Below are 25,371 nucleotides of genomic sequence, written 5' to 3'. Positions count from 1 at the left end.
TATAGCCCCCCTGTGAGCTCCCTCCAGTAGTATATAGCTCCCCCTGTGCGCTCTCCCCTTATAGACAAAAAAAAACAAAAAAAACAAACCACAACTCAACTAGCACCTCGTTCCCTGCTGCGGCTGTCTTCTTTTTCTTTTCTCCTGTTGGTCCGGCCCCCGGCTGATACGTGCTCTCTGGGGATGTCCAGGGGATTCCCCAGCAGAGCGCGCACCTGGAAATACAGGCCAGCAGCGCACACTGAGGTTACTGGTGCGCGCTCTGCTGGGGAATCCCCGGGACGTCCCCAGAGAGCGCGTATCAGCCGGGGGGCGGACCGATACTGCCGCGGGAGGCATTGCGGTGGGGAGCAGGACCTCCTAACCTCCCCAGATCCGGTCCGTCCCGGGGCGGTTAGGAGGTCTGACCAGGTCCGGACAGCTGGCCTCCGCGGTCCGCTAGTTGAGGACCCCTGGACTAGGGGATGATATGAATTAAATATTCCAATTGCAAATCTTTATTGATTACATTGTGATATGTAATATGTATATAATATGTGATATGTAAGCCCTCGGCGGTGTGAGATGTGCTATCTATTTTTCGATTGGAATTGTCGTTTTTAAGGAATTTACGTTTAAAGACCCCTAATTTCCCATAGAAAATAATGGCCCTTTTGGAAATAATGGCCACACTCTAAACGCTAACAGCCAATCACAGCACGTATGCAAATAGTTGAAATATAGCAGCCAATAGAAATTCTAAGGTCTTGTCAGTCAATGTATCACAACATTCACACAGTCACATGTCCACTATTGGCCAATAGAAGATGGAGAAGATGGAAGGTCCTTAACGATTTTGTCTCATTGACATGAGTAAGATTGTCATGGTAACCGAGCAATGATCTTCACCATTATAAGTACCCAGGTCGCTCTTAAAGGGACCCAGGTTGCTCTTAAAGGGATGGGAACCAGGTCGCTCTTAAAGGGACCCAAGTAGCTCTTAAAGGGATCCATTTAGCTCTTAAAGGGATCCATTTAGCTCTTAAAAGGACCCAAGTCGCTCTTAAAGGGACCCATGTTGCTCTTAAAGGGACGCGACCCAAGTTGCTCTTAAAGGGATGGGACCCAAGTCGTTCTTAAAGGGACGCGACCCTAGTTGATCTTAAAGGGACGGCACCCAGGGTTAAAGTCACTGGTAAAGGGGCGCTCTGGAAGTCACTGGTAAAGGGGCAGTCTTATCAAGCACTTTGTATTTCCCTGGGAATGCAAATCTAGTTAACCCTGAAAAATCTTCTTAGAAGTTGGTGCTCGTCTTATACGCCAGGTATGGTCACCTCATAGGGTGGGGGGGTGGGGGGCTCAAAAATGTCCGCATCCCCACCATATGGGGCGACCATTATTAAAAAAAAAAAAAAAAAAAAAAAAAAAAAAAAACAAGCAGCTAACTCACCTGAAGCCTCTGTCATTCTCCCGAAGCTCTCCCGGCAGCCGAGCGTCTCTGAGCGTCTCCCATGAGACACTCAGCTGCTCAGGAGAGCTTCAGGGGATCCCCGGCGCAGGCAGTGTACATCACACTGCCTGTGTCGGGAATGGGCCCCAGGTGAGTTAACTGTTTTTCTTTTAATTTAGTTGCAGTTAACCCCCGGGGGGTTAACATTTTCCGGCGCATAAGGCGAACCCCTGACAATCTTCTTTAAAGTCAAGGGTCGTCTTATACGCCGGAAAATACGGTACATTTACTGTGCCCTGCTACTGCTACACCCCTCATCACCTTTTTCGCTGCTACTACTACTACTAACACCCCCTATCTCCTATTCTGCTGCTACTACTACACCCCTCATCTACTATAGTTGCTACTATTACTACACCCCTTGTCAACTACTGCTGCTACTACTACTACACCAATCATCTACTAATACTACAGCTTTTATTTACTATATCTCCTCTACTAAACCCCATCTTCTATTCTGCTATTATTACACTCCCATTAACTATACTGCTGCTCATGCTACTTATTCACTTTATTTACTATACTGCTACTACTACACCCTTTGTCTTCAATACTGCTGCTGCTACCATTACTACAGCCCTCATGAACTATATTACTGCTGCTACTTACTTATAATGCTTTTATTTGTATAGGGCATACAGATTCTGCAGCATGTTGCCAATTATTTCTCCCTGTCCCTATGAGGGCGCTTAATCTAAATTCACCTATCTGTATGTTTTGGATGTGTGAGCAAACTGGAAAGAACATACAGACTCTTTACAGATGTTGTCCTTGGTGGGATTTGAACCCAGCACTGCAAGGCTACAGTGCTAACCACTGAGCCCCCGTGCTGTATATGTACTATACTACTACTCTCCTCATCAACTATAATACTACTACTACTACTCTCCTCATCAACTATATTACTACTACACTCCTCATCAACTATACTACTACTACACTCCTCATCAACTATACCTCTACTACACTCATCAACTATACCTCTACTACTGCTACTAGTACCACCCTCATCTTTTTTAATGTATTTTAATAGATGTACAAAGGGGACCCAACAACTTTATGGAGGCACAGAGAAGATCTATACTATATGGGGCACAAATGGGGGTGGATTGTCTACTATATGGGGCATAGAGCGGCCCAAATACTATTTGATGACACACACTGAGCATAACTGCTTATAGAAGGAGCATATGGGGCTTGTCTACTACATGGGAGCACAATGGAGGCTAGCCTACTATATGGGAGCACAGCGGGGGCTTGTCTAGTATATGGAGGCACAGGGTATTGTCTTCTATATCCCCATACAGAAGACAACACCCTGTGCCTCCATATACTAGACTAGAAAATATTTTACTTATGTTTGAGGCAGCAATTGTATCTCTTCACACAGTATCAATGCCTCTAATGTGCCCCCGCACATCGGAGGTGTTGATACTGTGTGAAGCGATACAATTGCTGCCTCAAACATAAGTAAAATATTTTCTAATGATTCAAGGAAAAAAATTTCTATTTAACAATAATAAATCAAGATTAGGCTGCGTTCACACTACGCATATTTCAGTCAGTATTGCAACCAAAACCAGGAGTGGATTAAAAACACAGGCTCTGTTCACACAATGTTGAAATTGAGTGGATGGCTGCCATTTAATGGCAAATATTTGCTGTTATTTTAGAACGGCTGTTATATTGAAATAATGGCAGTTATTTACTGTTATATGGCAGCCATCCACTCAATTTCAACATTGTGTGAACAGATCCTTTCTGTGTTTTTAATCCACTCCTGGTTTTGGTTGCAATACTGACTGAAATATACGTAGTGTGAACGCAGCCTTACAATTAACAATCGCCCATAATGTTAATGGTGTCACCCTTCACTGTAATGTTGTATAGATCAATTTACAGAAGTCTCCTCCATATCACCACAGATATAACAGGAAGCCTCAGCAAGTTTAGTTTTTTTTAATCTAATAACGTGTTCTATTAAGGTTTATAGAAAAGTGTCAGTGCCGAAATTGTATTTTTAAAAGTCAGCAATTCTAATGTTATAATTACAGCCAATTTTTTATGCAATGGGGAAGATACATAAATACTTTTCACTTATGAAAACAGGTTAAAAACCCTACAAAATGACAATGAGTTTTTACCAGTAAAATATAATTTACCTGATAAGCCCAACTTGTACACAAAACGGGGCATGGCTTTGTGCATAAATGATTCTTGCCCAAAAAAAACTGTTCATATTTTTTCCATTCTAGGCACGTCTATTGTATTCGACATGAGTTTGACATATATCCTGGTAGCATTAGCTGCTGTTGTCCTTAATAATGCTACAGTGGAACTTCTTACCACACATATGAGAATCACTGCTGGTGAGTTACTTAAAGATCCACTTGCTCAAAACACATACTATAAAACTAAAGCACTGACAAGCAAAAGGGTAACAATGTTGTTTTTTTTTACTTCTGGGCTCCATATCTCACATCCATTACAACTTTATCTTGGCTATAGTATAAATAGATTTGACTTGCAACTTATTTATGCAGATTCTTGTCAAGCAACTGCAGTGTTACTGTTTTGCTCTCTTTACAGTTTTTCTTGTATGCTATATTACACTTTGTTCTCATATTCCTGGTTCAAAACAAGGGGCAGCCATGACGTAGATTTCCTAAGAAAAGAGAAATGGCATCATCCAGCTTATCAATAGCCGATCTCCTGAACAAGAACATTTCCAAACTGCATCATGTTAGTGCCAAGACAGTTGGAAGAATGTGAAATACCAAGAGGGGTGTGGTCCAGGCAAAATATTGTATGTGGCACAACAAACACGGCAGTGGACGTGGCTTGTTTGCTTCGTAATCGTGAGATCAGTGCACTCACTGTGTGACGTGCATTACACAAGTCTGGAATGGTCGCCCAAAAAAAGGTTAAGAAGCCTTCATTATTGTCATAAGAAGTGTTGACTCAACACTCAAAGTGTGAAAAGTGGGCAGTGAGATGAAATAATAAATAAACAATAAATAGCAATCTCATGGGCAAATGGGTCTGGAAGAATGAGGGAAATAGTTCAGTGGAAGAAGCCTGATGATATGGGGTTGTTTCGAAGCCAAAGACGTTGGATTGACAAGGATCGATGGTGGTCTCATTGCTAAACTGTATGTGAATATCCTACAAGATATGTAACTTTGTACACTTGAGTACTATAGGTTTGAAAAGGACAACAGTGTTCCAGCAGGGCAACGACCTGAAGCATACATACATAGATTGGCGAAGAAATGGTTCAATGAGAATTAAGTAGAGTTGCTGGATTGGCCCCCACAGTCCCCAGATCTTAACCCAATTGAATACTTGTTTGTAGAGTTATGCACCAACATGAGGAATATGTAGAAGAGACCTGGGATCAGATTTCAGTCAAGACATGCTTAAATATGATCAAGAGTGTGCCCAGAAGGATTCAGGCAGTGTTAAAGGGAACCAATGAGCCCAAGTGGGCTGATTTGGTTCCCTGCATCACTGTATAAAGTTGCTGTGCAGCTCGCGGCTTATTCTGGTTACAGCAGCAGCTTTATATGGGAGAAAATTAAGTTTAATCCCCGGGTGTGCGGCAGGCAGAGGCAGGCAGGTAGTCATCTGGATGGCCCGTTACTGGCCTGTCTGCCTGTCAATACTCCCCCGCTAAGCAAGCTTGACAGACAGAGAGCGGTGACTAGACACGAGTGTGTAGCTCTGCCTGCCAAGCGCCCGCATATTAAAATGTAATTTTCTGCATAACTAAGTATATGCTAAATAAGAGGATTTTTTTTGTACTCACCATAAAATCCCTTTCTTGTGGCTTCATTGGGGGACACAGCACCAGTGGGTATAGGCTACTGCCACTAGGAGGCGACACTAGACATAAGAAGAAGTGACTCCACCTGGCAGGCTATACCCCTCCTACAGGCACCAGGCTAACTCAGTTTAGTCACAAGCAGTAGAAAGTAGTAACAAAAACAGGCAAAAAAACAGGCTGGTCCTGGGAACGAAAACCCCAAGAACAGAACAAGCCCCGGGAGCACAACCTCAAACAGGGTGGGAGCTGTGTCCCCCAATGAAGCCACAAGAAAGGGATTTTACGATGAGTACAAAAAAAAATCCTCTTTTCTTGTGCCTGTCATTGGGGGACACAGCACCAGTGGGACGTACAAAAGCAGTCCCAGAGGGTGGGAAAAGAAGATTACAATCCCCATGCGGCCTGCCTAACGCACGGTGGCCTGCAGAACCTTGCGGCCCAGACTGGCGTCAGAGGAAGCCAGGATATGGACCTGATAAAACTTTGAAAAAGTGTGAACTGAAGACCAGGTGGCGGCCTTGCAGACCTGGGACACTGAGGCCTGATGGCGAACCGCCCAAGAGGCCCCCACAGCTCGAGTAGAATGAGCGTTGACCCGAAAAGGAGGAGCCCTGCCACGAACGAGGTAGGCCTCTGCGATGGCTGCCCTGATCCAACACCCAATGGTGGTCTTGGAAGCCGCCAGCCCCTTGCGCGGACCCGACGGGACCACAAACAAGGAATCCGAGCGGCGGAAGGAAGCAGTGACGGACAAGTAGATCCGTATGGCCCGGACAAGGTCCAAACAATGCAGGGACCGTTCCCTAGGATGGGAGGGCGCAGGGCAAAAAGAGGGGAGAATGATGTCCTCATTAAGGTGGAATGCAGACATGACCTTCGGCAGGAAGGAAGGAAGAGGACGAAGCACCACCTTGTCCTTGTGAAGGACCAGATAAGGGGAGCGACAAGAGAGCGCTGCCAGTTCAGACACCCTACAGATGGAGGTAATCGCCACCAGGAAGGCGACTTTCCAAGAAAGGAAACAAAGACACCTCCCGAAGAGGCTCAAAGGGAGGACCTTGTAGAACCTCGAGGACTAAATTAAAGTCCCAGGGCTCTAAAGGCTGACTAAAAGGAGGGGCCAAATGGACCACCCCCTGAAAAAAGGTCTTCACCTGGGGGCGGAAAGCGAGAGCCCGCTGAAAAAGAACAGACAGGGCGGAAATCTGCGGAATGACTGAGGCCTTTATCCAGCCCGGATTGTAAAAAGGAAAGAATCTTGGGTGTGAAACACACAAAGGGGTGAAAATTATTCTGTTCGCACCAAGAAAAAAAGGCCTTCCACACGAGATGGTAGATCCGAGCTGACTGAGGCTTACGGGCCTTAAGCATGGTTTGGATGACTGGTTCTGAGAACCCACGAAACCTCAATACAGCGGCTTTAACAGCCACGCAGTTAAACTCAGCTGAGGTAAATTGGGGTGGAATATTGGCACTTGTGAAAGGAGGTCGGCCCGCAGGGGAAAGCGCCAGGGGGCGTCGGCCGTGAGGTGCATTACGTCGGCGTACCAGGACCGTCGCGGCCAGTCTGGAGCGACAAGAATGGCGGGAACGCCGAGTGCCTTGATGCGCTTCAGGACTCGTGAGAGAATGGGCAGAGGAGGAAAGGCGTAAACCAGGGAGAACTGCTCCCATGGGGTCACCAAGGCGTCGACCGCGAACCCGCAAGGATCCGGGCTCGAGTCACATAGATGGTGAGTTTGTGGTTCAGCCTGGAGGCGAAGAGATCCACATCTGGGAATCCCCACCGCCGGCAGATTTGAAGAAACACCTCGGGATGTAGAGCCCATTCGCCCTGATCCGGTCTTTCGCGGCTGAGGTAGTCCACCGCCCAATTGTCCACCCCGGGAATGTGGATTGCCGAGAGAGCTGGAACAAACCGCTCCGCCCAATGGAGAATGCGAGCGGCCTCTGTCATGACAGAGCGGCTCCTGGTGCCGCCTTGACGGTTCAGATAAGCAACGGCGGTGACGTTGTCGGTCTGAACACAGACCGGGTAACCCCTCAGGAGATCGGTCCACTGAGACAGGGCGAGAAAGATGGCTCGGAGCTCCAGGATATTGATGTGAAGCCGAGCCTCCATCGGCGACCAAGAGCCCTGAGCTGTGTGGCTCCCGAAGACAGCCCCCCACCCGGACAGGCTGGCATCTGTAGAGACGACCAGCCAATTGAGGGGAAAACGAGCGGCTGAGGAGGACCACCGGAGACGTCAACCACCAAAGAAGCTCCCTGCGAACAGCAGGGGACAGGAGGATCTTCTTGTGGAGAGACAGAGGGGACCTGTCCCACTGAGACAGAATCGCTTGCTGCAGAGGGCGCCAATGAAACTGAGCAAAGGGGATCGCCTCGAAAGAGGAGACCATCTTGCTCAGGACTCGCATGCAAAGGCGAATCGAACAGGGGGCGCCCGAGCGGAGCAGAGAGACTGCCGAGCGCAGGGAGGCAACTTTGTTGGGAGGAAGGAGGACGCAGGCCGTCTCAGTGTTGAATAGCATCTCGAGAAACTCCATAGAGCGGGAGGGAAGTAGGGAAGATTTTTGGTAATTGATCACCCAACCGAAATTGGTCAAGAGATCGAGTGTGATCTGGAGGCTGGACAAAGTGTCCTGCTTGGAGCGGCCCTTTACCAAGAGGTCGTCCAGGTATGGCAGGACAGCCACCCCCTTTGACCGAAGCAGAGCCATCAAAGGTGCAAGGATCTTGGTAAATGTCCAGAACCGACGGCGAAACGTAGTAAACGTTGATGACTGGCTGCGATGGGAACATGCAGATAGGCGTCGCGGATGACCACCGACCGCAAGGATTCCATGCGGAACCGCCGAAGGCGAACAAACCTGTTCAGCCGTTTTAAATCCAGGATAGGACGGACCGAGCCGTCCTTTTTGGGGACTGTGAACAGATTGGAATAGAATCCCTGGAAGTGCTCAGAGGGAGGAACTGGGACCACTGGGAGATTTTTAACCGCCCGAAAAAGCTCGGAAAGCCGTGCCGAAGAGCGTGGGAGATTTGATGGAAAAAAGCGAGGCGGTGGAATGCACACAACTCGATTTTGTACCCTGAGGACACCACCTCCCGAGCCCACACATCGGACACATGGGCGAGCCAAATCTCCTTTAAGGAGAGCATACGACTCCCTACTTGAGGGAGAGACCCGAGTGGGGAAAGACCCTCAGGAAGAAGACTTGGGTGCAGGACCCTTAGAAGGGCGAGAACGGGGCTGCCAGGAGGGGCGGGGTTTAAAGGAGGGCTTCCTAGAAGGAGCTGGAGGCGTATCCTTAGCCGGGCGACGACGTGCCGGAGGCTCAAAGGAGCGGAAACAGCTGGAACGCCTGGGAGGCTGAGGGTGCCGGGATCGGTTTTGAGGAAGCAAGGAGCTCTTCCCCCCCCGTAGCGTCCGAGATTATTTTATCCAGCCGCTCCCCAAAAAGTCTGTTTCCTGCAAAGGGAAGAGAAGTCAGAGCCTTCTTGGAGGCGGCGTCAGCTGACCAGCATTTTAACCAGACAGAGCATCGGATGGCTACAGAGTTTGCCAGGGCCCGCGCAGACAAACGAGCAGCTTCCTGAGAAGCGTCGCACAAGTATTTGGACGCATGTAGAATCTGTGAGGCCAGAGACAGGAGATCCTCACGCGGGGTGTCCAGGGAGAGGTCATGGACTACTGCCTGGCCCAAGAGGAACAAGCCTTGCTGACCCAGGATGCAGCAAAGGTAGGACGTAGGGCCGAACCAGCTGCAACAAAGACAGACTTCGAAAAAGCGTCGATTTTCTTGTCCACCGGGTCAGTGAGTGAAGCACTATCTGCCAGAGGCAGAGTAGTTGACTTGGAAAGTCGAGAAACCAGAGGATCCACAGATGGGGGCACTGTCCATGTAGTGACCAGGTCAGGGGAGAAGGGAAACAAAGCCTCGGCACGCTTAGAGGATGGAATCCGCCGGTCAGGGTGATTCCACTCCTTGGCTAGGAGATCCTCAAAATCCTTATGGCTGGGAAAAACCAATGGCTGTTGCTTATGGCGACGGAAGGAAACCTCACTCTTGGAGGTAGAAGAGGACTCTTCCTCAATATGTAAGGTGTCTCGCACTGCACGGATCAAGGCTTGCACTGCAGAGGCCAGCTGATCCTCCCTTTCAGACTCTGAAGCAGAGTCAGAGGGGTCCCCCGAGGTGACGGAGAGGGGTCGCTGGGAAGCGGAGAGGGGTCGCTGGGAGGGCGACCGTGAGACAGAGAGTCTAGGTCTCTTATGAGACCGTCCTCTGGAAGGGGAGTCAGAAGATACCGCTCAATGGCATGGATCATGACCTGCGACAGCTTAGAGAGGTCACCGATTGCCTGGGACAGGGATCTAGCCCACTCAGGAGAGGCTACATCAGAACCTGGAGGGGAAGTGGCACCAGGGTTAAGGCATAGCAGGCAGAGGGAACCAGGCTAACCACAGGGGAATTTCTTATTGCAACGAGCACACGCAAAGTGTGTCGCCACAGCCGCGGGAGTGAGCTGCCTAGGGGGGTCATCCCGGGGACCAGACATGGTAGCTAGGGCTGTTAGCCTGGGGAGTGGAGGAGGGGAATATCACCCACTGGGTGAGCCTACCAGACCCTGGAGCTGCTGCCGCACTGGATGCTGGAGCTGCTGCCGCACTGGATGCTGGAGCTGCACTGGATGTTGGAGCTGAGACACGCTGGAACTGCTGCACTGGAAGCTGTAGCTGGTGCACGCTGGAATAGCTGCACTGGATGCTAGACTGCTGCTGTGCACAGGGAGCTGAGGCTGCTGTACTGGCAGACAGTGATAACAGCAGGTGGCCACGAGCTGAAGCTGCTGCCGGCAAGAGGAGGAGGAAGGGAGGGGGCACAGGAAGAAAAGGTGGGGGCTACAGAGTAGCCAATAGGGGAAAGGGCTGTGGCGGGAAGAGCCGAAAAACAGGCGGGCGCCCCGCCCCCCAGTGACATCACTAGTGTGCGCCGACGCGGCCTAGCTCCGGCAGAAGCCGGGGCCTAAATTTGTGGGGCAGGCCGGCGGCAGTGAGACGGCGGCGCGGAGCGCCAAAAAACGCGACCGCCGGAGGCAAAAGGAGGAGAGAGGAGCCCAGCAACCCCCCAGCTGTCCCCTATGAAGCCGCTGCGAGCTGCAGTGGCTCCGTGGGAACGAAAAGAGGTGGGCATCAGCCCAGCTAGGAGGGTGATGAGAAGGGGGAGCAGGAGGCAAGCTGTCCAGCTAGGACAGGGGATAGGGGAGGGAGGGCTGTGCTGCAGGGAAGTGTGCGCTGTGGCAATGGGTACTAGGGAGAGCAGGGAAGAGGCTACTGGTTGCCCTAGCCAGGATGACCCCCCCCCCCCTCAAGGACAGGACAACTCACCTGTCCGGCATCTTCGGGTGCTCGCAGGGTCACCCCCTCGGTAACCTCGCACCTGGGTGGGGTACCGGCATCCTGCCGCAGGGAGCTGGCAATGGGGGACGGGTGACCGGCGCATGGGAAGTGAAAACTTCCAGTGCACCCTCAGGGGGAGGCTACGTCTGGTGTGGCAGCCACGCCGATGGTCCCCCTGATAACCTAGAAAAGAAGAAAAAGAAATAAAACTAAAATAATAAAGAGGTGCGTGGCACCTGTGTCTACCTCCTACGGACACTAGACTAAAACTGAGTTAGCCTGGTGCCTGTAGGAGGGGTATAGCCTGCCAGGCGGAGTCACTTCTTCTGTCTAGTGTCGCCTCCTAGTGGCAGTAGCCTATACCCACTGGTGCTGTGTCCCCCAATGACAGGCACAAGAAAGTTGCAAGTCAAATTTATGATGATTGTCTATGAAATGATGGTAGTCACATTCAAAGCAATAGTGGATGGGGAGATATGAAACCCTTTTACTTGTGCCAGAAACTGACAATATACTATTATTTGCAGCACATATTCATGTTTTATTTGTCTTGTATTGTTGAACTTAGGAAAAGGAGACAAATATGTCCAAATGTAAAGTATAATAGTAAAAGAATCAAGAAAAGTATTGAAACCATATAAAAAATAAAAAAAAACTAAAATAGTCATAGACTGATTTCGCTCTGCCATAATATAGGCACATTTTCCACCCATGTTAGTTTGGATTATACTTATTTATTTTTTAAGTTTACATACAGTTAATCTTCTTGGGAGGGAAGTGGTGTATTTTGTGCAGTCAGACACAGTGCTCCCTGCTGTCACTTCTGTCCTTGTGAGAAACTGCCCAGAATACTGCCATTATGTGGTTTTATTCATTTGTGGAAAAAATCTAACATAAGAAAATATTACTTTACTGAAAGATGCTTGAAACAAACTTGCAGTAGATGTGGTAGGTAAATCTACAATAACAGAATTTAAACATGTCTGGGATAAACATATCTATCCTAAGATAATAAGAAAGGAAACACTAAAAGGGCAGACTAGATGGACCAAGTGGTCTTTTTCTGCCAACAATCTTCTATGTTTCAAATGCAACATGTGAACGAAGCCTAATGGTTGCATTAACTTATGTAACAGTTGACATGTCTTTTTATTTTATTTGCAGGGTATATTTTTGCTCTTGGGCCTCTAATCTTTATTGGAATTTGTGACATTTGGCTTGAGCTATTTACATTTAAACAGTCATATGCCGTAAACCTTTTTGCAGTTGGGGTGGTAGCTTTTGGATGCACTGGTAAGTAATATAGCAAAACAACTTAACTGAATGTTACTGAAAATGAACCTAAAGTGTTCTATTGCTGGACATAAATATATAACTGATTATGAGGCAATAAAAGATTTGTGTAAATGAGCTAAATGTTAGGCCTTTATCACGTGTCCTGTGAAATTCTCTGAAATTGCGGATCCGCGTTCACAAACAATTTTAGGGGACATTGAATCCTATTAGTCCATTCAGACGTGGCGCAATCTGTGACGCGAAAAAGTAGGAAAAATTGTCCTAGTGTGGAGGCGGATCGTGGCAAGGATCCCCTCATAGAAGTCTGTGGGGACAGTTCTTTTCACTGATTCCACAGATGCCACATCTGTGGAATCCATGAAAATGTGGGATCCCATATAAGCGTAACCCCACAGCAAGATGCCCCCCCCTCCCAGGAAGCTGAATATGCCAGTACAGAACCCACGTCCATCTCCACCCCCAGTGCTCCTAATGGCTTACCGGGCAGGAAGGGCACATAGGATGAAGGGAACAGACATACCTCCATCCTAGGAAGCTATTAGCAGAATGGATTTGTCTAACCTGCTTATTGTTCCCCTTTAAATTATAATTTGCATTATTAATAAATTAGCATTCACAGCAGTCATAGTACAGAATTGTAGATATTAGTCATATTGTTATGGAACCACAAATTATTTTGGATCTATACAGTGTTCACAACTATGTTGGGTCTATACAGTATGTATTTTTTATATTATTCCTGTGTACTTTATCTTATAAATATTGACTTTATTTCACAAGTGCAGCAATCCAGTTTCTATGGCTACACGGGGATGCTACCTAAACGTTACACTCAAGGAGTAATGACGGGTGAAAGTAAGTATCATTAACAGTATCTCAAACTTTAAAAATGTAGCCAAATAATTGCAACCTAAGGCTAGGTTCACCGATGGCTGTTTTTTTGGATGTATGTAATTTTGGGGACAAATAACATCCTGTATTTTGATCTCATGGATCTCCTTTAAAATAACAAGCATTATGGAAGGCCAAAAACGACCAAAAAACGGCGGTAAGTTAACCTAGCACAGGACTAAGTCCAATGCGTGTTTCAAAGCAGAAACTGTCAGGGACGGGTAGTACAAGGTAGGGAACATGAAGCAACAGTGAGCCCTAAAGCTGAAGCCCCCACCCCCCTCCCGTCCCTACCTACTTACCTCAAGACAGTCCTAAACAATTGCGGGCAACCACAGTGACAGCCCCTATACTACACCAAGTGAGAACACAAAACTGAGACAGACAAAACACCACAATAGGCCAAGGTCTTCAAACTGGGTTGGTAACAGCAAGCAGCGAAAGTACAAAACATGAGAAAGAGGAATTGTCAGGCAAAGAGACAGGCAATAAGGTCAGGGCAGGCGGCAAAACTAGACAGGTGAGGAGGACAGGCAAGGGTTAAAAACAGGAGATACAGGGCACAGTAAAAACCGCTAAGCTCAGTATACACTAATAGCCGGCGACTTGCTGCTGACCATGTTTACTATTTATGAGGTGAAGGAGTCTGGTCCAACTCCCCATTGGACCGGCGCTTAGATAGCAAACACCCTAACTGGCAGAGGCACCTGCACGTCAAGGAACATACAGTACAAGACTGGTCAGCTGCAGGCATCAGCTAGCAGTGAACAGAGTAAAGGCCCTAGGTATAATGGTGGTGGGGCATAAGGAAAAGTTGAATCTATTAAATGCCTTCTGTACTGTATTCAAACAAGAAAATCGAATGACAGATGACATGGATAATGTAAAATACTCCAGCAAATCTCATCCAACCTAAATGGTGCAGTTCTGCGTTAAAAACATTAAAGGTGGCACTATGCCTTTTATCTTGTTATAAGGATTTTCAGTAGAGATGAACAATTTACATTGGAGTAGTGCGGCGCTAAAAAATTATTCACAGAATAACACACATTACAAAGTTATACAACTTTGTAATGTATGTTATGTCTGTGAATAGCCCCCTTCCCCGTGTCCCACCACCCCCACCCGTGTACCCGGAAGTGTTGGTGCATTATACATTACCTGATCCGTGTCGAGGGCCGTCCGCCATTTTGTGCCAAACGTCATATTCGGACGGACGGCCGAGTCGCTGCCGCCCGTCCCGCCTCTGCCGCATCACAACTGTGCTCAGCCGCGATTGGCTGAGCACAGTTATGCTTAGCCAATCGCGGCTGAGCATCGGATTACGCTGCAGAGGGCGGCCGGCATTCGGAACAGACGGAGCTGTTTGCCGGCCGGCCGAAAAAGACGTCACTGAATGACATTGGTGGGCCCAGTGCACAGGCCTCAGGAGTGCCCCCCCCCCCCAACCCAGCGTTATCAGAATCGGAGCTCCACACACAGTATGATCCCCTGAAAATGTCCCCACACTGTATTAAGAGCCCCAATACATACGGTAGTTACCTCATAACGATATCACCAATGATACCATTATATAATACCGCCACACCATGACCACTATCACTACAGCCCTATAACAGTTACATCCATTTACTCACAGGGGGCGTCTTCGCTCATCAGAGTCTTTCACCTTTTCTTTCACTCCATCCAGCATGGGCCACCATGAAGTCTTCTCCTGGCTGTCAATCTTCTCTCCAAAATCTGCCAGAGAAACATTTTAGGCTCCAACACGTACAGTAGTAAGGTCCCCTGTACCCCTATACAGTAGTAACCCCCCTATGTACCCCTATACAGTAGTTACCCCCCTATGTACCCCTATACAGTAGTTACACCCCTCTGTGCTCCCCCACAGCTGTGTGCTGCCCCCAGTACTATAGACCAATAGGTGCTGCTCCCAGTAGTATATATACCCCCTGTGCACCCCCCAGTAGTATATAGACCCCATTGTGCTGCTTCCAGTAGTATATAGACCCCTTGTGTGCTTCCCCCAGTACTATAGACCACTAGGTGCTGCCCCAGTAGTATATAGCCCCCTCTGTGCTCCCCCAGTTATATATACCCCCCGTGCATCACCCAGTAGTATATACTCCCCCTGTGCACCCACAGTAGTATGTATATCCCCTGTGCTCCCCCAGTAGTATATAGTCCCCCTGTGCACCCCTCAGTAGTATATCTATATCCCTTGTGCTCCCCCCAGTACGCTTTCCCAGTTATAAATAACCCCTGTGCACCCCCCATATATATATATATATATATATATATATATATATATATATAAAACCTGTGCATCCCCCAGTTATATATCCCCTGTGCGCCCCAGAGTAGTATATAGCCCCCATTTGCGCTCCCCGTTATATATACGTTATATATACCCCCTGTGCGCCCCCAGTTATATATATACCCCCGTGCGCCCCCCAGTTATATATACCCCCCCGTGCACCGCCCAGTTGTATATATATCCCCTGTGCGCCCCAGTTGTGTATAGCCCCCCTCTGCACTCCCCCAGTTATATATACCCCCTGTGTGCCCCCCCCAGTTATATACCCCCCTGTGCACCCCCCAGTTGTATATAGCCCCCCTCTGTGCTTCCTGTTATATATACCCCCCTGTGCACTCCCCCAGTTATATATACCCCCCCGTGCGCTCCCCCAGTTATATATATATATATATATACCCCCTGTGCGCTCCCCCAGTTATATATATACCCCCAGTGCGCTCCCCCAGTTATAAATATCCCCCTGTGCGCTCCCCCAGTTATATATATCCCCCTGTACACTCCCCCAGTTATATATACCCCACTGTGCACCCCCCAGTAGTATATAGCCCACCTGTGCACTCCCCAAGTTATATATACCCCCTATGCACCCCCAGTAGTATATAGCCCCCCTGTGCCCTCCCCGAGTTATATATATACCCCCCTGTGCGCTCCCCGTTATATATACCCCCCTGTGCGCTCCCCCCCAGTTATATATACCCCCTGTGTGCCCCCCCAGTTATATATACCCCCTGTGTGCCCCCCCAGTTATATATACCCCCTGTGTGCCCCCCCAGTTATATATACCCCCTGTGTGCTCCCCCCTCCCATATAGCAAATAAAAAAAAACACTTTATACTCACCTGGGTCCGCGCGTTCCTCTTCTCATCACTCCACCCTTGTGGCCACAGGCAGTGCTTTGCCTGCGGTCACAAGAGGCCGCTCTCCCCTCTCGCGGTGTCGGCGCTGAGTGACGTCACTCAGCGCCGATACCACTACAGAAGAGCGGCCTCTTGTGACCGCAGGCAAAGCACTGCCTGCGGCCACAGGGATGACTGACAGGGAGGGAGCCAATGGCTCCCGACCTGTCAGTGCCGCTGCTGCTGCCTGTACCTATGAGCGCTTGTTATGAGCGCTCATAGCTACAGTACAGAGCGCAGCAGCAGGCGGGGGGGCCCTGCAGGGGGCGCCATGGGTGGATAACTTACCCATCCCGATGGCGCCCCCCTGGCAGGCTGGTGGCCGGGGCCCTGTGCGACCGCAATGGTCGCACAGAGCAAAGGCCGGCCCTGCTCAGGGTGGGCCCCTTTAACCAGTGGGCCCGGTGCACGTGCACCATGTGCCCTCTGGTTAAAGCGGCCCTGCAGGTGAGTATAGTGCACCACACTTCCGGGTACACGGGTGGGGGTAGTGGGACACGGGGAAGGGGGCCATTCACAGACATAACATACATTACAAAGTTGTATAACTTTGTAATGTGTTATTCTGTGAATAATTCTTTACCGCCGCACTACCCCTTTAATAACAGAGTGAAGCGCTTTGTTAACTCAGCAGTTGGCTTATATATTGCCTTTGAACACCATTCTACTCTGAGTGCCTCGAAAAGCTGGATCCAGTTTGGGGAAACTGGGAGAAGTTTCCCAGGACTGGATCCAGCTTTTCCAGGCAGCCGGGGAAGAGAGGCAATGAGTTCAAATGCAGCTAGATGATAAGCCAACTGCCGAGCTAATGAAGCGCTTTGCTCTGTTAACACTGTAAATTAGCTTATTTCTAATTTTGACAAATTGACAGTATGTATTTGACATGTTTTGACAGTATGTTATAGGTCATTACTGTAGGTAATAGACAATCTCTGCATTCCCAATTGAATTACCAATCACCTATCTTATGGTGTGTTTACACAGAGAAATCTGACAGATTTCTGAAGCCAAAGCCAGGAATAGATTTGAGAAGAGGATAAATCTCAGTCTTTTCTTTACGATCTGTTCTCTTTATAGTCTGTTCCTGGCTTTGGCTTCAAAAATCTGTCAGATAAATCTCTGTCTAAACTTCCCATTACTGTCAATTCTACTCTTGCAAAACCATGTGCTTGCTGCGCCAAGTGATTAACCCCTTCACATCAGTAATACATAAATACACAAACTTGGTATGTGCAGCAGGAACGTATATCCACGTTCGTGACACTTAATTGGTTTGATGTGTGCAAGATCCTGCAGCTGCGTTTCATTATCCCCTTAAAACGCCGCTAAAGATCACAGCGTTTAAGGTACTCAGTGATAGAACAAGCGTCTGTCACTGAGTTATTGGGACCTTATTGCATGTACTGACGGGCGGGGGGTAAGCCTCTTACCTCTGTCCTGTCGGTTTTCGGTGTTCTGTGCCTGCACTCAGGCAGGCTCTATGCATAGATCGCCAAAGACACTGATCTATGCTGTGATCTAATGATTGCATGTTTTACTGCGAAAAAAAGTGTTAAAAAAAATTGTAGTAAAAAAAGTTTTTAAAGTATAAAAGAAAACCCTTATACCTCCGCTCCCAATAAAGGTTTAAAGGGGTTGTCCAGTTTAATACTTTTTTTTTTTTCTTCCTTTCTGTTCCTTTCCCAAAGTTATACATACCACCCATATGCTTCCAGTTCCAGTCTGGTCATTTTCCCTGACTTTGACCACCCCTACAGCTGCAAAGGAAGTTCTGTAGTTCTAAAAATTTCTATAATTGTTGTCACAGTACATGTTACTGTCCTCCATTTTGTGCCAATACATCACAGAAAGTGTCATTGCACTGGGCGGTCCTGGCAGTGAGAGAGTCCTATTAGTTTGTTACACTCAGTGTCACATGTTCCTTTTTAGCCATTGACAGTGCTCTTCAGGACCTTCATCACATGGTCCCTCAGAGCCAATAGAATCACAGAGATTGACCCTGCTGCCTAATAGTGCAGTGTTCTGTGGAGAAGAAATGGATTATCTGTGCTCTATGAATAGTGAAAACAGTGACCACTACTCCCCACGTCATCTCCCCCTATCCAGCAGAGCTTGTATATACATGCAGGGACATCACTGGACCTCAGTGGCAGTCATACATGCAGGGACATCACTGCGCCTCAGTGGCAGTCATATACATGCAGGGACATCACTGGAGCTTAGTGGCAGTCATATACATGCAGGGACTGGAGCTCAGTGGCAGTCATATACATGCAGGGACATCACTGGAGCTCAGTGGCAGTCCTATACATGCAGGGACATCACTGGAGCTCAGTGGCAGTCCTATACATGCAGGGACATCACTGGAGCTCAGTGGCAGTCATATACATGCAGGGACATCACTGGAGCTCAGTGGCAGTCATATACATGCAGGGACATCACTGGAGCTCAGTGGCAGTCCTATACATGCAGGGACATCACTGGAGCTCAGTGGCAGTCATATACATGCAGGGACATCACTGGAGCTCAGTGGCAGTCATATACATGCAGGGACTGGAGCTCAGTGGCAGTCAGCTCTTCTCCATAGATACTGTATATAAACAATGCAAAAGAGATGACTGCCTGTGCTGGCTGCTTCTATCATTTTACAGCAGAGGCAGCAGCATCTGGGAATATGCTGAGGAATCATATGGGGAATGATGGCTGGGTGCTGGTGTTTTTGTGGTTCCTACTTTAGATAGGCTAGTGGTCACTGGTGGAAGGGAATGTGGGAGGAATTACAAGAAGGCTGGTGAAAGGGGGCGGGCTCCGGCACACAGGGAATGCTGGTCTGTGTAGTGCAGCAAGTCCCTTGCTCAACTGATCCAAACCAGGAAGTAAAGAAAAGATGGGTGAAAAGAAAAACATCCACAGTGGCCCCAAAATGTAGCGGATTACAGCAGAAATAGCTAGGGGGACTTGGGTAAGCTAGAACTACTAAACCTGCAATTTTTTTTATTTTGCATAGAGTTGAACATCCTCTTTAATATACCCCCTTGGCGATTATAAAAAATAAATAAATGAATGAATAAACATATTATATATTGTAGCGTGTGGAATTGTCCGATCTATTAAGATATTCCACTGTGGTTCCCGCACGGTGAACGGCGTAAACAGACAAACTAAAAAAAAACCCACCAGGATTGCTGATTTTTTTAAATTATGTATCAGAAAATTTTTTATAAAAAGCTATCAAAATTTTTCTGTTACACCAATATGATATTAACCCCTAGACAACCCTGGACGTAGGGTTACGTCATGGAAGTCTGTCCCCAGACGACCCATGACGTAACCTTACGTCATGGGTGTTTCTCCCGCTATGAAGCGTGCTCCGGAGCGGAGCGCGCTTCATAGCAGGTGGGGGCCGGCTGCAATCAGCAGCCGGGACCTCACCGGTAATGACACGCTGCAGCGATCGCGCTGCCGCGTGTCATTAACCCCTTAAACGCCGCGGCGTTTAAGTGTAAGTGACAGGGGGAGTCCCCTGTCACTTACCGATCGGGACCCCCGCAGTGTGACTGCGGGAGTCCCGATCGGTAAAACGGACTGCTGGAGGTCTCTTACCTGCCTCCTTGCGGTCCGATCGGCGATCTGCTACACTGAGCCTGCACAGGCAGGCTCAATGAGCAGAGCGCCGATAACACTGATCAATGCTATGCCTATGGCATAGAATTCATCAGTGTAGAAATCTAAGTATTGTATGTAGAAGTCCCCCAAAGGGACTTCAAAAGTGTAAAAAAAAAAAAAGTTCAAAACACTAACACACTACCCCAAAACCCCTCCCCCAATAAAAGTTGAAATCACCCCCCTTTCCCATTATATAAATAAAACATATAAAAATGAATAAATAGATAAACATATAATATACCATAGCATGCGTAATTGTCCGATCTATTAAAATATAACAAGCGTCATTGTGATCGGTAAACAGCGTACACGAAAAGAGGGGAAAAAGTGCGCAGATTACCGATTTTATGTTACATTATATATTAAGAAAAATCTATAAAAAGTGATCAAAACGTCCGATCTTCACAAATATGGTATTAATAAAAACTAGAGATCATGGCGGAAAAAATGACACCCCATACAGCCCCGTAGGTGAAAAAATAAAACCGTTATAAGCGGCACAATAGGCCCATTTTATTAATATTTAATTGCCAAAAAAAAGGATTTCATAAAAAAATATATATATAACATTAGAGAATCTGTGTAACCTGCATATGGTTGTGTTCGGACTGACCTATAGAATAATAGTGTCATGTCGCTGTTACCATAAAGTGCATTACGTAGACACAGGAACCCCCCAAACATTACCATATTGCATTCTTTCTTACGATTTCACCTATTTATATCTTCATAAATAATATATTTGGAATTCCATCATACATGTTATGGTAAAATGAATGACGCCATTACAAAGTACATCTATTCCTGTAAAAAACAAGCACTTACATGGCCTGTAGATAGAAAACTGAGAGTGCTAGAGCTCTTAGAAGGGAAGGAGGGAAAAACGAAAACACTAAGATCAAAATTTGCGCGGTCCACTGGGTCATTTTGGGCCTGGTCCTCAAAGGGTTAATAAAAACTAGAGATCATCAAAATATGACACCCCAGCCAGCCCTGTAGATGGAAAAATAAAAGAGCTATGGCTTTTAAAAAGCGGGGAGGAAGGTTGCATTAATTTGACCTGGACTTTTGTGCATCAAAGGGCTCTGTCTTGAAGGGGTTAAATAATAAAATGCTCTTGCTTGGTGTCCCATTACATTTATTGCAGTCCTACATTAACCCACACATTTATACTCCCTGGGCATAATTAGTCAGGTTTCTGTTTTATTAGTCCTCCAGCTTTCTGGAACTTGGTTTACATCTTAAATCCTGTACCCATGAACCTAAGTATTGTATTTTGTCCCACAGGGCCTAGGATAGTGTCTGAGTCTGAACAGTTACCTAAATGTCCTTAGCTTTTGCAGTTTAGCTCTGCAGTAACACGTACAGGATCTGCTGCAGATATCAATGTAACTAAATGATGGAACACAGCCTCAAATCTGTGACCTCAAATCTGCTGCAGATTCTGTGTGTGTGTGTGTGTGTGTGTGTGTGTGTGTGTGTGTGTGTGTGTCGGTGTGTGTGTGTGTGTGTGGACCCTAAAGGTTTCTGAAACTATGGCAGACCAACTTGTATGGTTATTCAGCAATTTTACCATGGGTAGCTGGTGTCATTATAAAACCCAATATTTATTAAGTGCAGAAAACTTAATTGATAAGTTAATGGCTTAATTAACTTCAGTAGTCTTGATGAAATTTCACTAATATCCTTTCAATATCACTTTTTAGGTACTGCCGGAGTAATAATATCTCTTAGCCGGATATTCACCAAACTTCTTTTGCCAAATGAAAAAGAGAGTACCATTATCTTCTTCCTAATCTCCATCTCCCTAGAATTTATGTGCTTTGTTTTGCACCTGCTTGTGAGAAGAACTCGATTCGTTCAGTATTATACAAACAAAGCCCTGGTCAAAAATTCCTGTAGGAATGTCTCAGAACCAAGTTTCCGTTATAAAGTGCATCACAGCACCTATGGAGATGATGTAAGTTTTTACCTGGTTTTGTTGGAAAAATGTATCTAATAATTTAGATGATGGGTAACATTTATTGGGTCATATTATTTTTCAGTATTGACATGACAGTAAATTATTTGGTTTAAAAAAATCACATTTTCATTAAACTAAGCAGTTTTAAGATCAATTATACTTAATCTAATGCTGTTTTATGACTAGAGATGAGTGAAGCAGCTGAAAATTCATTTTGCAAGGTTCGCAAATTTTGGGGCAGATTTTATAATATTTGCGAATCTAAGGGTGCGTTTACACAGAAAGATTTATCTGACAGATTTTGGAAGCCAAATCCAGGAATGGATTTAAAAACAGGATAGATCCCAGTCTTTCCTTTATGACCTGATCCCTGTTTATAGTCTGTTCCTGGTTTTGGCTTCAAAGATCTGTCAGATAAATCTGTCTGTGTAAATGCACCATAAGCCAAATAAATCTTATTAAGGTTACAAACCCACTTGCCGGATCTGCAGCGAGTCTCCTTGCTGCGTTTTTGTAGCGAGACTCGCTGCAGATCCCGGCCCTATACTTTCAATAGCAGAGAAACTCGCAGCAGGGATGTACATCCCTGCTACGATTTTGTCTGCAGCCCGCCCCATTAACCCCCCGGCCGCCGGACATTATACATTACCCGGTCCCCGTTCCTGCTTGCTTCGGGGCTCCCGGTGTCTTCACGGCCTGCCCGGCCAATCAGTGCGATGCGGCGGGGCAGCGCACTGATTGGCCGGGCGGAACGTGCCGGGAGCCGCTGAAGCAAGCAGGAGCCGGGATCAGGTAATGTATATCGCCCCCAGCCCCCGGCCGCATGAACGCCCCCCGCAGCCCCCGGCCGCATGATCGCCCCCCGCAGACCCCGGCCGCATGATCGCCCCCCGCAGCCCCGGGCCGCACGATCGCCCCCAGCCCTGCAGCATCCGGCCGCACGATCGCCCCCAGTATCGCAGCCCCCGGCCGCACGATCGCCCCCAGCATCGCAGCCCCCGGCCGCACGATCGCCCCCAGCATCGCAGCCCCCGGCCGCACGATCGCCCCCAGCATCGCAGCCCCCGGCCGCACGATCGCCCCCAGCGGGCGATCGTGCAGCCGGGGGCTGCGGGACTGGGGGCTGCGAGCGATCATGCGGCCGGGGGCTGGGGGAGGGCAGGATATACATTACCTGATCCCGGCTCCTGCTTGCTTCGGCGGCTCCCGGCACGTTCCGCCCGGCCAATCAGTGCGCTGCCCCGCCGCAGCGCACTGATTGGCCCGGGCGGGCCGTGAAGACACCGGGAGCCCCGAAGCAAGCAGGAACGGGGACCGGGTAATGTATAATGTCTGGCGGCCAGGGGGTTAATGGGGCGGGCTGCAGACAAAATCGCAGCAGGGATGTACATCCCTGCTGCGAGTTTCTCTGCTATTGAAAGTATAGGGCCGGGATCTGCAGCGAGTCTCGCTGCAAAAACGCAGCAAGGAGACTCGCTGCAGATCCGGCAAGTGGGTTTGTAACCTAAAACAGCCAAACTATAGTAGCTACAATAGTAGGACTATAACAGAGTAGCAAATTTTTCAAAAGACGTTGTTCCAGTTCCATTCCCCCTTCAAGTACCCTTTCACCTCCCCTTGTGTGGTAACCTTTGTCTCCCCAGTCAGTTTTAAGTGGCAGCAATTTAAGTGTCAATCAATTTTATTTAATTTCAATTTAATTTTATTTATTTCAATTTGAATTCAGTTAAAAATGCATATAAAGTATTAAAAACATAAAAACAAAACTATCTTATTTAACCCCTTGCCGCAAAATGACCTTTTCGGGAACGTCATGTAAAACAAGTAGTTCCCGCAACATGACGTTCCCCAAACGTCATGGCTTCCCTGCCTCCCCCCGCTGTCCCTGACGGTGATCGGGCAGCGGGAGGAGGCTATGTCACATAGCATCCTCCCGCTGCCTCTGCCCGGAGGGGAGCCGCGCTCCCCGCGGGCAGTTAACCCCATAAACGCTGCGGTCAATGCGACCGCAGCGTCTATGGGGAGATTTGTGTTCTCCCGACGATCGGGCTTCGGGAGGAGGTTGCAGAACGTTGCCTCCTCCCGCCGCACTTCTAAAGTGTCCCCCGGCCCCCCCCTCGTCCCCCGAAACCGGCGGATCGCCGCTATTAACGTTATAGCGGCGATCCGCCGGTAACGGGTATTACCGGCGCCGCCGATCGCTTTCATATCCCCCCACTGTAAATCCACGGTGGGGGGAGATGAAAATGTATAAATCAGACCCCAGATCAGCCCCCCTAGTGGGCGATCACTAACCCTCCCCTCCCCTGGCGGCCATCACATCCAAGATGGCCGCCCCCATCCCTGCGAACAAACTATGTTTGTTCGCAGGGATGGAAATGAATAAATGATCAAAGCCCCATGCTCTCCGCCACCGGAGGTAGCGGAGAGCATGGGGCAGTGATCGGGGACCCCCCCCCGTGTGGTCCCGGAGCAGGCGATCGGCGGTATATACTATATACCGCTGATCGCCTGTTCCCAGTGCAAAGAAGCACTTTTTATCCCCTATCACCATAAATCATTGGTGACAGGGGATAAAAAGTGTCAGTGTGTTGCTCCCCACCCCCCCAGTCACCTCCCTTCCCCATATACGTTACCTGCTCCTGGAGCTCCTTTCTCTTCGGTGTCCTGGCTGGTTATGAAGTGCGCATGCGCTTCACAACCAGCCAGCTCTGAAAATTTAAAGTGACAGAGACCAATTTGGTCTCTGTCACTGAACTATGATTACTGTGATAGAAAATATCACAGTAATCATAGTAATATAGTGAAAATGAATGTATAAATTACAAAAAGTGACAAACATACAAAAAAATAAAACACACATTTTTTATTATAGTAATAATTGCAGTTTACTCCCAAATTACCCCTAACCCCCCCAGATTACCTGTAACCACCGCAGGTTGCCCATATCCGCCCCAGGTTGCCCGTAATCACGCCAGATTGCACGTAATCACCGCACATTGCCCCTAACCGCCGCACGTTGCCCCTAACCGCCGCACGTTGCCCCTAACCGATTGCCCGTAACCCCCCAGATTGCACGTGACCACCGCACGTTGCTTCTGACCACCGCACGTTGCCTCTGACCACCGCACGTTGCCTCTGACCACCGCACGTTGCCTATAACCACCGCACGTTGCCCCTAACCGCCGCACGTTGCCCCTAACAGATTGCCCGTAACCCCCCAGATTGCACGTGACCACCGCACGTTGCCTCTGACCACCGCACGTTGCCTATAACCACCGCACGTTGCCTATAACCACCCCAAATTGCCAGTGACCCTCTCCAGATTGCCCGTAACCAGGCCAGATTGCCTGTAACGACCCCAAATTACAGCTACCCCTCCCAGATTACCTATAAGCACTTCAGTTTATCCGTAACCACCCCACGTTGCCCGTAACCACCCCACGTTGCCCATAACCACCCCAGATTGCCCGTGACCACCCCAGGTGTCCCGTGACCACCCCAGGTGTCCCGTGACCACCCCACATTACCTGTAATCTCATTTTTTATTGTATTTTAGTAACTGCGCTATTCTAATAACTATTACTAGCTGCGGTTTTGCTCCAGCAAATTGGCGCTCC

At 48.2% G+C, this 25,371-nt stretch overlaps 1 protein-coding gene across 1 annotated transcript in view; it reads left to right on the top strand.

Annotated features, from left to right (window-relative positions):
* The window catches only part of SLC29A4 (solute carrier family 29 member 4), a 122,033-nt gene that overhangs the window by 43,514 nt on the left and 53,148 nt on the right, over positions 1-25,371 (top strand). The window contains exons 4-7 of the mRNA XM_069985334.1: positions 3,745-3,858; positions 11,887-12,015; positions 12,799-12,873; positions 21,495-21,748. Coding sequence (XP_069841435.1) covers positions 3,745-3,858; positions 11,887-12,015; positions 12,799-12,873; positions 21,495-21,748 — 572 coding nt within the window. The remainder of the gene's footprint in view (positions 1-3,744; positions 3,859-11,886; positions 12,016-12,798; positions 12,874-21,494; positions 21,749-25,371) is intronic.

This window comes from Dendropsophus ebraccatus, chromosome 9 (assembly GCF_027789765.1).
Source record: "Dendropsophus ebraccatus isolate aDenEbr1 chromosome 9, aDenEbr1.pat, whole genome shotgun sequence".
In the NCBI taxonomy this organism is placed as follows: domain Eukaryota; kingdom Metazoa; phylum Chordata; class Amphibia; order Anura; family Hylidae; genus Dendropsophus; species Dendropsophus ebraccatus.
The sequence above is the reverse complement of the archived record's forward strand: the minus strand, read 5'-3'. Positions and strand labels throughout refer to the sequence as shown.